The 14549-nt window shown below is 37.1% G+C and overlaps 1 protein-coding gene across 1 annotated transcript in view; it reads right to left on the bottom strand.

Moving 5' to 3' along the window:
* Positions 1 to 822: 822 nt before the first annotated feature.
* si:dkey-13p1.4 (transmembrane protein 151B) overlaps positions 823 to 14549 on the bottom strand; it is a 64040-nt gene continuing 50313 nt past the window's right edge. Inside the window, exon 2 of the mRNA XM_028822022.2 lies at positions 823 to 4206. Coding sequence (XP_028677855.1) covers positions 2638 to 4206 — 1569 coding nt within the window. The 3' untranslated portion in view covers positions 823 to 2637. The remainder of the gene's footprint in view (positions 4207 to 14549) is intronic.

Raw genomic sequence — 14549 nt, 5'->3', positions numbered from 1 at the left:
TTTGTTTGTATATTGGATTCTTTTTATGCAGAAGCCTTGCTTTTCTGTTTTACTATTTATAATAAGATGATAAATTTTGATAAGCTCTATTGTCCTTCAAATATTTTAAATAATGAGAGACAGCATGAAGATCCTTTGTTACTTATTTTAACTACTAGCCTATGTGCTACTGTGCATTTGACAATCTTAGCTAACCATACTGTGAAGAATCAATTCGTATTTTATCAAATCTATCTAATCTAAGTCAGTGTCATAGGGGCCTATTCCACGAACATCAAGTGCAAGTCAGGGTGCCAAACAACTGCACTTACGCACACACATACAATTATTCATACAGGGATGGTTTTGCTTTATTAACTAACCTAATATGCACATCTTTGAGAAGTCCCTAAGGAAAACTCAGTGCCGAGAGTACTGTGTAGAAAATAAATAAACAAACAAATATACAAATAGGGGACATTTAAAATATGCCTTTTTTAGGTATGCTAAAATAAGCAAGATCTCCATGCGCTAAGCAGAAAATCCTCTCCAGGGACAAACGTTGTTAATGGGATTCCTCAAACTTAAATCAAGCCAAGAACTCCTTTCAAAGTGCAATTCCCTCGAGGGTTCTTTGCATATGTGTTGCATCCCTTCTCATAAAATTGGTGACAACAGATACCCTGGGATTTTCTTTAATAAAGTAGTGTTATTTATTTGAGTCAGGATAATTTATTGTGACAGGATGTTGTAGAAACCCCAGTGGGAAGCAAATATTTAAAGGGTGTGATAAAGCTAGATGAAACTGACCAGCTTGAGCTACACTTCTCAATGGCTTGATTGTTTTAGTCACTTTAAGCTTTTAGCTGTATTTTTATAAACTTTGTTGCACAATGTTTAAATGCAAATGGTCTGCTACAACAGAACACAGGTGTTTAAAGCAGGGAAAACAATGAAAGGGTATCTCAAAGCCGAGGCAAACAAGAGACCTGGAGGCCTTATAGATGATGCAGTATATTTGTTCTCACTGACTGTCCAACATTGCACAACCAGACCCAATTTTCAGCAGATTATAATCTTACATAGAAGCGAAACTCTTTGTGAAGAGCACTTTGGACATACTGTGGGCTTCTTAAGATTTTAATTTCAGATCACAGAGATGGTGACAATAATAAATGATAGAAACTGCAGGCCTTCTGGTAAAGTTTAAATCCAAAACAATGTGAGGTGGCAGTTTTGATTTGTCAGCCATGGACTGTATAATAATATGGCAAACCTTTATCATTTATTACGCTCTGCACCTTCAACACTTAAATTTTTGTCAAAAGAGTTATTAAATGTATAATGCATTTGGTTCAAGCTTCCAATTGTGACAAATCAAATCTGAGGCACTTTCACACCTGGAAACTTGTTCATACTTACACAACCATATTATGGTCTATGTTCTGCCATAACTGTGGGAAAGTAATCAGCAGCCCTTATTTTTCCTTTTTTACCACAAGGCAAAGTGTAAAGATTTTCTTTTCTGTTTACACCATAGCAGAATGCTGGCTTTGGAAATTTCACTGTGTTTGTGACAGGTGTCTTAATTTCTAAAATATTTATTCTGTCAAAATACATGAATATTATAGGTTAGTTATGATTCTAAGTTATTACACTTATATAAACACACTATATATTAAGCAGTTGTGTCTTTAGAATAAATGGAAGCTTAGATTTTTCCTACCTGTGCTAAATAGTTTGAATTTCTTAAATCACTTATTGTCAAAAAAAGATGTGAAAAATGCAGCACATCTAAATTTGATTTAAAATTTTTGTATAAGACTACCTGATTTGTTTGTATCCATTTATTATGCACTGATGTGTTATGTTTGAAAATAGCTATTATCATCAACATGTTCACCACCATAAGCACTAGAAGAAAAAGGACCGTGGGGTATATATTTAACCCAGTTTAATATGCTCTTTCTATTTGGTCATAAATCCCAAACCTAAATCCAGGAATCTACTTGATACAGATTGATGGGCATTAAGTGTTTGGGGCTATCAAGCCTAGTCACTCCCTACTCTAAATTCAAACAACAGAATATGGAGTTTCCTCCTCTTTTTAGTTTAGGATGGATGACTTTCATTTCTTTATTGAGTTATTCTCATTTGGTCAAACCCTTTGATCTGTACTCTTATGCTTGTACACTGGGAAAGTATTGAATTAGTCCTCACCACCAGGCAAAAGCAGATAACAAATAGGTGTCCTCTAGGTATGAGGCATGAAGAAAGCAACAAAACCATGGAATAGGATCAGGTGGAAGAACAGAGTGAGGAAGACACTTGTGACAGCTCTTACATCCTGACTCCCTATATATTCCTTAATGAAGAAAGGAATTGAGATGACATAGTGGAGATCCCTAAGCTTTCTTTTAAATCTATACATCACCCATAATGTCAGGCTGGAGGTTTGATGTAAAGGAGTCATCAGTGACATAAATATACATACAGGAAGCAGACTAAGCAGCCAGCAAAAAAACGAAAATAATGGTATATGAACAGACTATTGGGCAGTGAGGTCTCATTCTGTGCCTTTAAATCATTGGTCAATGATGGAAATTTAAGCCTATAGCCTCAGTCACTGACAGGCTATTGAAAAGCAACCTATACATTTCAAAGAGAAGTCTCAAGGCAGCAGGAGCCCCGGCGAACATAATAACGACGCACCTCCCCAGAGTTGGCACACCCTTCTGACCGGTGGACAATAAGTACTGGGAAGAACCTGGCATCACGATAAGTTGGGGGGCTTTCATTTAATGCCAGTTGGCTGGAATAAGAGCGACAGCACTGTTCATCCAGGCAGCACCGCTCTGTCAAATTGCTGCTTCGACTCCTCCACAGGCCCATAGTGCGTCGAGAGCCATACATGCGACACAGTGAAAATCGTGAAGTGTCCAGAGAAAGGCGAGAGTGAAATGCATGGCGAGAGAAGATGGACGAACAACTGGAGCTGGTGGCTGCTGGTCTTTGCCAGTCCTGCAAGTAGCAACAACGCTCACAATCCTGAACAAGGGCTCCATAACTCCGAGCAGGGTAGCTGTCCCTTAAAAAGCAAGTGGAAGACCCAGTGTCACCAGACCCTGAACCAGAACCAGCCAGATCCATTAGCATTACTTCAGAATAGCTTGGAATGAGTTGTCGGTTAGAGCGAATATGCCATTCCAGCTCTGTGCTGTCCACAGTATCAGCTCGGGGTAAACCGTAACTGCAACCATTCAGGGGTACGTCTTCCATGGGAGATGGGCCACTGTTACTGTACTCTAGACCAAACAGCTTCTCCACATGGTAGTGCACATAAGCTGTACGATACTCAATCAGAACCCGGAGGGGCCATGACAGCATAAGAAGTGCTGCCAGCCAGAATGCCACGTGTGAAGCATACCAAGGAGGTTTGTCAGGGTCCACATATGCAATCAGGTGCTCCTTAAAATCCACATTTTTTAACTGCATTCCTTCTCTTGCTTCCATGTAATCGTCTAGGCCTTCAATTTCAGTAAAAAATCGAGCTCGCTGGTTAAGATAGGCATTCTCTGCACCAGAACCAGCAAAACTGAAGCACTTGGTAAAGCGCAGCCTGGTAGCCGAATGACTTTCAAGCCCTTTTAATTCCCTGGAGATATCCCGCACACCACAACGTGTGTAATCAAACTCCCCTTCTGCCACATGAGTGTTAACACGTTCATGATACACTTGTGTAGTGGTATAAGCATCACCATTGCGGTATCGTGTGACTTGTCGTGTCCTCCGAACAAAATGATAGCTAATGGCCTTCCACCAGACACAAGGTTTTGCCTGACGCATACGCAGAACTCTCTCATAAACACTGTCCACGTCAGCCTTGCACTGCAATTCACTACGGGCACGGCAATGCCAGCACTCCACTAAGTAGACCACATAAAGCATTAGCAGGAATGCCAGGGGTATGTAAACATAACCATCTGAGCAGGGGCTGTCATGGTAGATCATGGATCGGCCGCTCATTCCCATACCTCCCCGCAGTGAGGAAGAGGATGAAGAAAGGGAAGAGGTGGCTGATGAGTCGAAGCTCAGTTTGGTGACTCGTGTTAGTTGGCACCAAGCTACTGCTCCCAAGCAGCCATACATCAGCATAGACAACAGCAGGCAGCGCCAGTGTGATTCACGGCACATGGAGGCACTCAGAGATTGTTTCACTGGACGCTGCTGTAAAGAAAGAAGAGAGAAAAAAGGAGACCATTAGATAAGATTTCATGGTATCATAAGATTCTAATTGTTCATGTAATAACTCTCTAAATCTTCTCTACTGCCTTTGCTAGACAGATTTTAACAAATTACTACATACTACCTATGTGCCAGAGAGACCAGAATTGATCTTCTGTTGGAAAATTCAGATATTGTGCTTGACTTCATCAACTACAAACCACTCTTTGCTTTTTTCCCACTCAATAATACATTGTGTTTTATTAGTCAGCTGTGAGCTGTGCAAGACCACCTTGTCATCTTCATTTGTTCAAGCAATGATTAGAAATTTGAGAATAATGAAAAGCAAAAGAAAGGTATCTGTTTTAGTGACTTTTTATGGATGCTAATTTAAGACTGATTACATTACACTTGAAATGGGATTGGAGTAGGGTATCAACAGAAATCATTTGGGATATGCAGATTTTAAAAAGAGCCTAGCGATGCACTGGCATCCTGTTCACTTCTCTTCTCACTTTATACAAATGATTGCACCTCTGGTGACTTATCTGTTAAACTTCTTAAATTTGTAGATGACATCACAGTAATATACCTCATTTCAAACAATGACAAGTTTAAGACAAGGCGGAACATAACAGTGTGGCGCAGCCATAACAATTTGGATCTTAACATTAAAAAAAAACTCTGGAGATGATGACAGATTTCAAGAAAGAGCCAAATGCTCACCTATCATTTGCTATAAATGGTTTGGGTGTTGGGATAGCCGAGTCATTTATGTTTCTGAGCACTGCCCTGTCTCAAAATTGTAAGAGGGACCAAAAAAGCACATGTATCATGAAGAAAGCCCACCAGAGAATATTCTTTTTGTGCCAGCTGAGGAAATTCAATTTTCCACAAGCCAAATTAGCCCAGTTCTACACAGTTACCATTGATTTTATTCTTACCTCATCTTTAACTGTCTAGTTTGGTGTGGCACCTGCTCAGGCTAAGGACAGTCTGTAGTGCATCACTGGAGCCTGTGAAAAGACCATATGCTAGAACTTACCACCCATTCAAGTTCCACATGAGTTCAGGGTAAGGAAACAGGCTGCAAAGATCATTACTGATCAGACTCACCCAGGGCATTCCAAAGACTTCCATCCAGCAAACACCTTTGTGCAGTGAAAGCTAAAACAACACTTCACCGAAACAGTTTTCCATGTGTAGCAATTCTGGCTAATCAAGTCTGATTTCAGATCAGTATCTATCTATACATAATAATAATAATAATACATTTTATTTATATAGCACCTTTCCCATGCTCAAGGCACACCTTGGACTTTCTTCTTCTTCATATTTTATTCTGTCTTATCTCTTTATATTTTGTATACAGAAACACATTTTATCTTTTTGTATTTTGTGTTGTCCTTGTATGTTACATCAATACTACCAAGACAAATACCTAGTACTCATTATTGTACCTGGTCAACAAAGTGATATGTGATTCTGATTAATAGTAGTAAAAATTATACTGTAATAGTTTAATAATACGACTTTGTTGAGTTCTTTAAGAAGAGAGCAGTCATATTTCTTTAACTGTTTTAAGTACACGTGACCAGTGACAGCAAATGTGAGCAAGCAGGACATCAAGACGATGACTGGCATTAAAAAACAGCACATCTGATATATTGTGCACTGCTCTGTATTTGCACCCTTCCTGATATCCTGTTTTTGAAAATCTCACAGTGTATAGCCTCAGATCTTTAGACAAAATGCAGTATTAGAGGAGAACCCAAGTGAGCACACTATAAAGTTTTTAAATCACTATTTTCTTTGTTCAAGGAACAATGATATCTAACAACCTAGGTTATCACCCATGTGAAAAAGTAACTGCACCCAAAATTTCAATACTTGGTTGTAGAACCTTTAGCAGCAATAATTGCAACTAAAAGCTTCCTTTAATTTGAAGTCTTTCAGCATCATTGCTGCAGAATTTTAGCCCACTCTTCTTTGTAGAACTGCTTTAAATCAGACATATTGGTAGTTGTGTGAACTGCTTATTACAGATCCTGCTACAGTCTTGCTATACAGACTAACCATCTTCAGATCACAGACAGATGACCAGACATCCTCCTTGAGAATATTCTTCAAAAAGTGCAAAAATCAATAATTGCACATCCTCTGGGTCCTGATGCAGCAAAGCATCATGACACCATCTTACAACCCATCCTCATGTTTTACTGTGTCATAATGTTCTTATTATTAAAGGCTGCATTATCTTTATTCCTGACTTTGTGGGACTGGTGTCATCCAACAAGTTCTACTTCGGCACTAAAATTTTAACTTCAATACTGATACCAGCTTTCAGACCACAACATCGCCATTGATACAGTAGTGAAGCAAATCACAGATAACCCCATTGTCTCACAGCAGCCTCCCAGCCTTGCCTCACTCCACAAATCTATACAAGATTTAATCTCTCCCCTTGGAGTTTCCAGTTCATGCATATTAATCGATACATTTGAACAGCAGTGATAGGTAGGTGGTGATTCAAGCTAAATGTAAGAGGTATATTTAATTGAAGAACTGGGGTAGTGGCTGTTTGAAAACTACCATTTACTTCCAATACTAAAATTAGTGAAATGCTGGTACCATACAGTTTTAAAATCTGGGTTTTTTGGTACCTATATACCATGCAACCCTACTTGTCTGTACTTTTAACATTAGGGTTAGGTGTCCTCTAGATGTTTATTTGCAAATACAAGATGAGCAATGATGTTACCATCTTCCTTCTCTCCCATAAATCTAACTTTTACTCAATCGTTTACTTATCATAATATCATGAACACTGCCTTAGTTAGGCTAAAGAGACATACAGTTCCTTGGATGTTCTTCATGGATCCTTTTAATCTTCTTCAATGAGCTGTTGCCATGCCTTTGGGGTAATTTTGGCAGACCGGCCTTTTCCAGAAAGATTCAGCACTGTTCTAAATGTTCTCCATTTGGAGATAATGACTCTACTGTGATGCAATGGAGTTCCTGATAGGTAAGTTTCAACAACTTCTTACACTTATCTACTTTAATTTCCTCTGATCAAGGCACAGTGATCTTCTAAAAACCTTGTAATGTCTAATTATTATTTAGTTTTGGCCAGATGTTAAGTGAGTAACTCAGGCTACATTTTCACTTTTTCTCTACACTATTCTACCGTTATACTTCTTCTAGTGTCTATACTTCTGAATACAACTTCTCATCATTGCAGTGTGGATGGCTGAAAATGCAGACTTTTGAATACACAGATTCTAATTACATTCTGATGTATTTCTGTTTATTATGTAGCTCTTCCCTGAGTGGATACTGTTCATTACAATGTTTACTTTCCTGATTGGTCATCCTTCATGAAAGAAAACAAGATTCCAACATAGCAGACACAGAGGAGTTGCTTTCCATGGAGCTTGTTGTGTTGCTTATCTGTATGCATCCAAATTGCATTTTGTACAGTTTGAATGCTGCATACTTACGAAAAAGGCAAATAATTTTCCAGTCACAATATTATTGTCCTTTCAAGGATTTTTCCACTGATGCATGCATGCTCAGTGTAGACAGACATATTCGTCATATGCATATTTGATTGTTTCAGTATGGACAGAGATACTTTTGAAAACGAAGTGAAAATACTAGTTTGGATGGAGATTGTTTTCTGAAAACGAAGCATTTTCACACAGGCAATACAGCTGTTGAATAACTTTACAACTTAAATAAATTAAGTAGCAATTTTGAAATGGAACTATAAGTTTACTCTGGTTTCCATTATGTAACATTTTGTTTACAGACCTAAAGCTGTTCATTATGAGAAATATACAATCAATAGAGGATATCAGGAAGGGGCAAAGTGCTTATTCACAGTACTATGGACAAAATATGCAAATACCGTATATACTCATGTATAAGTCAGGCCTTGAAACCTGAAAAATAGATCATAAAATCAGACCCCAACTTATACACCCATTCAAAAATGCAACACTTAATTTTTTTTTTTTTACATCTTCTTGCCTCCTCCAATCTTGCATCAGTTTCTCAGACGCATCTAATTTTGTTGCAGCAGAGCAGTTACCAATTTCCTTCGCTACTTCAACAACTTTTAATTTTAAACCAGCTTTATATTTTCTTCTGATTGAAAACTCCATTGTATATAAGGGATGCTCTTACAATAAAGATGTATGACGTGAGATACAAAAAACACAAATCAGTGCAAACGTTGCTTCGGAATAGTTCGGATATTACTGTGTGGTCACGTAGGCACAATACATAGAAAAAAAAAGCAGTGTGCTCTGTGGTTACTCTCTCAGGTGGGCGTTAGCATATCATAATCTCTTGGACCATTAGCTTCAGTTTTCCGCATTTGACTTATATGATAGACATTATAAAATACCAGAAATTATACGGTAAAATCAAATCCCGATTTATCTGCGGGAGAACTTATCTGCGATTACATACAGCAGTAGGTAGGAGGAACATTATATGGCACAGGCAAGATGCTGGAGTTTTAAATACAAGCCTCATGATTTTATGTAGTAAAAAGTAAAGCATCAATTTTACATGAATTATCTTAGTATATCTCTTGCTAAGAGACAACATGTCTGACAAAAATAACAGATGATTCAAAAAGCAGACTGAAAATGCTATCCTTTTCAATCAACAAGGTCTGTCAATTTTTTAAATTTGGTACACAATTATGGGTCTCAGTTTAATGTTTACACCCTTTGCTATGGTAAAGAACAACACCAGGTATTTAAATTTTTCTCAATGCAGGACAATGTCAGGATTGTTCCTCAACGTTTATTTTGAGGAAATTGCTTACAAATATTATCAATGTATTATTCCAGACACTAGCAGAACTCTACCAAAATGTATCAAACACTCATTTCGCCAGAACTATCACTACCGTTCTTGCTATCTCACTGTTTACAACCAGAAGGTATGATAATATTAAGTCAAAAATTGAAGCAAATGCCTACTAAACGTGCTGAGTGTCGGTTCAGAATAATGGTCGTGCCTCTTCATGCAGGGAGCAGCTGACTAATTTGTCTGGCACAGAGATGGTTTTCTGTAGGGAGTGTTTCTGACTCTCATTTTCCCTGTTCCTGGTACGTCACATCTTGAAATGACAGAATAACACAGCTTCTGCATTATGATGTTGCTGCATACTAGATCACAACGCTGCCAGATACAGAAGTACAGCTGTCCCAGAGTTTCATAAAACATGCTGCAGAATTCTGCCATCAGCCAGTAAAGCTAAGGGCTGCTGCACATTAGAGTAAAGGCACCTGCTGCCGACATCTCCTTCTGTAACGGTAGAGGAGCCTCTCAGGCATGAAAGAAATGACAGCAAGAGCTTAGAAGAGAGAGAGAGAGAGAGAGAGAGAGAGAGAGAGAGAGAGAGAGAGAGAGAGAGAGAGAGAGAGAGAGAGAGAAAAAAAGGCAGGAAAAAAACTCAACAGTTCTTATTTTATATAACTGAGAATATCTTATCTAAAAAATTATATCTGATAAAAATACAGAAGTCAACAAAGTGCTTATAGTTTAAAAGAGTAAAGGATATATAGTTTGTCTAAATTATATTCAAATCAGCTACTGCATAATCACCTTTTTCTGTCTCAGCCTTAATAGTTTCTTCATGTCAACAGAGCAAATACTCGGACCACGTCAGATGGCTAAATACAGCATGTGGTATTCTACATCATTTCCGCTTAATTCTACTCAACTCCATCAGTATTTCTATCTAGAATTTTTTCTGCATTGGTAATGTTAAGCAAAACCTTTGAAACTAATGGAATTCAGTTCTGGCAAACATTCTTTATGGCACTTCTCTATTTACTATGACACTATACCATTCTTATCAATCTTCGGCTGTTAGCTTTTTTACTTGATGAAAAAAGCATTGGTATAATCTCTGTGTGCTTGTAATAAGGGTCTAAAAAGAAAAGGACTACTATCTTTATTTTAAATAAGTAAAGATACAGCTAAAATTAATTTTGCTTGGCAAATAATGGAAGAAAAAGTTGATATATGAACTTAACAAGTCTGAAAAAAGAGGGGTGAACATTTAGCCCATCAAAGTTATTTGGTTAGTCTTTTATTTTCACTACTGACTTGTAAATATATGAAGTAATATGTAAAAAAAAATCCTGCATCCTTTATATAGTGTCCCAAACCTGATGCCATCAGCAACCATACTTAAGAGTGGGAAAGGTGTGGCCAGTTGGGAATGATGCATCTATTTTGTACAACATGTACCACTGATCTTTCAGGCCATAAAGTTTCAAATTCTTGGGTTATTTTTTTTATTAAAAATTAACAAAGCCAATAAGTAAACACCTTTTTACAAATGGGTCTATAGGCAATGTCTATTATGTCATGTGACTTTAAATTTAACACATATTGCTGAAAGTTTCAGCTATCAACACCAACATTAAGACAAAAAACTCCACAACAATCAAAATGTTTGGGATTGTAGTGAAGGGATGGTCGATTTACAGTTTGTGGATAGGTTACCGATACATGTACAAAGGGGAGTTTTATCACTGCAATTGACAGATGGTTGTTAATTACATTACTCTATTTCTACAATATAGGAAAGGAAAAGATTCATTTCCATGTTTTGTTTAAGGAGCCAAAATATAGGCTTTAAGATTTACTACTCTTACTCTAATTCTTTTGAGAGCCGAAGATGCTTCTAATGAAGAAACACCTAAACATGTTTAAAAGATTAAAATGGTAGTCTAAGAGGAGCAATAAATTTTATAGCCTGGTCCTAATGAAGGGCTTAAGCAGTCACTTTATTGTGAGTGTTTAATTCTGAGTACATTTGCGCTATATTACAAACATTGGAATGAAAGAGGAGAATAACTTAAACTAATATTAAAATTTTTATTCACAAATGAGGGTAGGTATATTCATCTATTCTATGTGTTATACTCTTAAAAGTAGCAATTGTCATTGCTTTTCTCAGGTTTCATATGTTGTTTATACCTTCACTATTTTAAGTCCATACTCTGCAAAAAAGAGTACTGAGATCAGTGTACTAAGATACACAACCTGCACTAGGTTTCCAATTGTTATAGCTCTTTTTTCAATCCAAACCCCACAAAAATTCCACCGGGGATTGAACCCATAATTTTTCAGTTGTGAGACAGAAGCGCTAGACATTGCATTACCATGCCATCTTAGCCCATTGGTGGCAACATATTATAACAATGAACCCCTACAGTAAAAATCTGGTTACAGAGAATAGATCTGTTACTGTTATTTAATTTGCTTTTAAATGATTGAGGTCCACCATTAAAACTTGCTTTCAACAAATAAAAGATAAACAGTGGAAATATGGTATTATGAAACACTGTATTGGCTGTTGGTAATTGCCATTTTCTTTGCTACCATACTGAAATAAAATAATTAAGTTTCTGTCAAAAGGAAGAAATATGAAATATTTATCTAGGCTGACAAAAATCAACGCAATTGCATATAGTTTATATTGTATATACCAACAGAGGGCACACTGCACTCTATATTTCAAGACCGTTACCAGCCCAGGTGCCTTTTTTAACCTCTTTTTATCGCCCTTTGGTAATTTTTCCATTTCTTTGGTTCCGGCCATGCCCAATGAGTAAGCCCCATCATGACAATCTATACCCAAAATGAAATTAAAAATTATCAGTACTGGCAAATTTGTATTACTCCTTTATTTAAAACCATACTGTGCAAATATCAAGGTAAACCAATTATTTTTGTAGTTAGCTTCATACGTATTGCTTCAGAGCACAGAATTTACAAACCAATGCTTCAATGAAATCTGGATCTATTTCTTGAACTGAGCCAACGTCTTTAAGGAAAAATCCTCCAAGGATACTCAAGCTTCCTATGCTTGAAGCAAAGCAAAAATATTAAAAGTGTATGGGTCTTTAAAAGAGAAACAGTTAATTGTCACAGATTACAAGTAAACCTGCAAGGCCTAAAATAGAAAGCTACTGCTGTTTAAACTGAGCAACGTACAACAATTATTTATGTACAAAGCCAAGTGAATTGTTCCAGTATTTTTTTATCATAAACATGAACTCTACAGGCGGCATTACTTCTAGATTTATTCATTCAAGCCATAAAAATAGATATTTGAGTTCCTACTCACATAGTCAATCCACAAAAAATGATGGCAGTAATAATTGTTCTTTATTGTTGATTGTTTTATTTTCTCCACACTGTTTTACAATACACAGAAGGCCTGTTGCTGTCAAATTCCTTGACAACATGTTATGTTTAAGCCAAGGCCAAGTTGCACTGAACACTGTTAAGTTCTTGCACATGATCATAATTCTAATATGGCTGTTACTCCATTTCACATAAAACGTGAGCACTGCAAAACAAAATAAATCTAAGCAAATAAAGTGCATATTTAAAAACTGTGTGCAGTGCAGCAAAGGCTTAAGCACAGGCTTGTTATCTGTATGAGGATACATATTGTTGAAATCAATCAGTTGTTATGATGTCCTTGTTCAGATGTTCCCAGGTGAGCATGGTTACCACTACCATATACTATTCTTATAGTTCAAAAAACAATACAATAACCATTTCATGTAGTTCACTCCAATTGTTTGAGAATTAAGATTTTCTTAATGGCAATGTAATAGTTTTCCTGCAAAAGTTTGTCTCTAATGGACTAGGGACAAAGCAGTAAAGAAACAGCAGACAGAGAATTCAATTTTCTTGTAACCTGTTTGTCTTTTCAAAAGGCTTTCAAAGATCTAACAGGAAATGCAAAGCTGAATAATTGAGTAGCTTCATAAAACATAATTGCAAAAAAAAAACAACACTTTTTTGGAATAGCAGAGAAGAGAAGATAGGAAATTCTCAGGATGCTTTCATCTGAATTTGGATAGGAACAGGTAGAGTTACCTTAAATTAACATCAATCGTTTGCAATTAGTGCAGAATGCAGCTGCTAGAATCCTTACCAGGAAAAGAAAATCCGAACACATTTCTCCAGTTTTGATGTCACTACACTGGTTACCTGTGTCATTCAGAATTGACTTTAAAATTCTGCTTATGGTTTATAAAGCTTTAAATAATCTCGCCCCGTCTTATATATCGGAATGTCTGACACCTTATATTCCAAATCGCAACCTCAGATCCTCAACTGAGTGTCTCCTTAGAATTCCAAGAGCAAAACTTAAAAGAAGTGGTGAGGCGGCCTTCTGCTGTTATGCACCTAAAATCTGGAATAGCCTGCCAGTAGGAATTCGCCAGGCTAATACAGTGGAGCACTTTAAAAAACTACTGAAAACACATTACTTTAACATGGCCTTCTCATAACTTCACTGTAATTTAATCCTGACACTCTGTATATCCAATTCATTATAATAACTATTCATTCAAAATTTGTACTAACCCCTACTCTCTCTTCTGTTTCCTTTTCCGGTGTCCTATTGGTGGTGGCTTGTGCCACCACCATCTACCCAAAGCACCATGATGTTCCAACAATGATGGATGGATTAAAAGCCAGAAGTCTGTATAACCATCAGCATCAAGTGACTCCGTGAGAACCCTAACTACAAAGAGGACTATTTCATTTATGTTAGGTAGAATGCCCAAAGGGGACTGGGCGGTCTCGTGGCCTGGAACCCCTACAGATTTTATTTTTTTTCTCCAGCCTTCTGGAGTTTTTTTTTTTTTGTTTTTTCTGTCCACCCTGGCCATCAGACCTTACTCCTTTTTATGTTAACTAAGGTTGTCTTATTTTAATTTCTTATTTGTCTTTTATTCTTCTTTTCTTCATTATGTAAAGCACTTTGAGCTACTTTTTGTATGAAAATGTGCTATATAAATAAATGTTGTTGTTGTTGTTGTATCACAAATAAATATTTACTTTGAAACAGGTACAAACTGCATTGCTCTACTCTGAGCTGAGAGCTGTTGAAGTGATGACCATTGTTGGAGATCTGCACTGGCACTCAACATCTGTCTTGGTCCAGATGCAAGCAAGTTGCAGTATGTGCTGAGATAAGCATTCTGATTACTGTCAAAGCCAGTAGGAACTGCAAAGCCACCATCCTTCCCCAGTAGGCACATCTCCTTCAAGAACCACTGTCAGCAAATGCATTTTGCTTGATTGTTGCTGTTGTGACTGCGGCATGCATATACCTTTCTAATCACTTCAAAGGGTAAGATCAATAGTGGTAAGCAGGAAGCTGAGATAGCAAAGAAAGAAAATTCATGTACTGAACTACTGCTGTCAAGAATGATTAACTCTGATGCTGCTGCAATGGTATGGCAAAAAACTAGGCAAGTGGAATTTTATACTTGTTATGCTAGAGA

This window comes from Erpetoichthys calabaricus, chromosome 16, assembly GCF_900747795.2.
Source record: "Erpetoichthys calabaricus chromosome 16, fErpCal1.3, whole genome shotgun sequence".
Lineage (NCBI taxonomy): Eukaryota > Metazoa > Chordata > Cladistia > Polypteriformes > Polypteridae > Erpetoichthys > Erpetoichthys calabaricus.
This window is presented reverse-complemented; position numbering and strand designations above follow the sequence as displayed.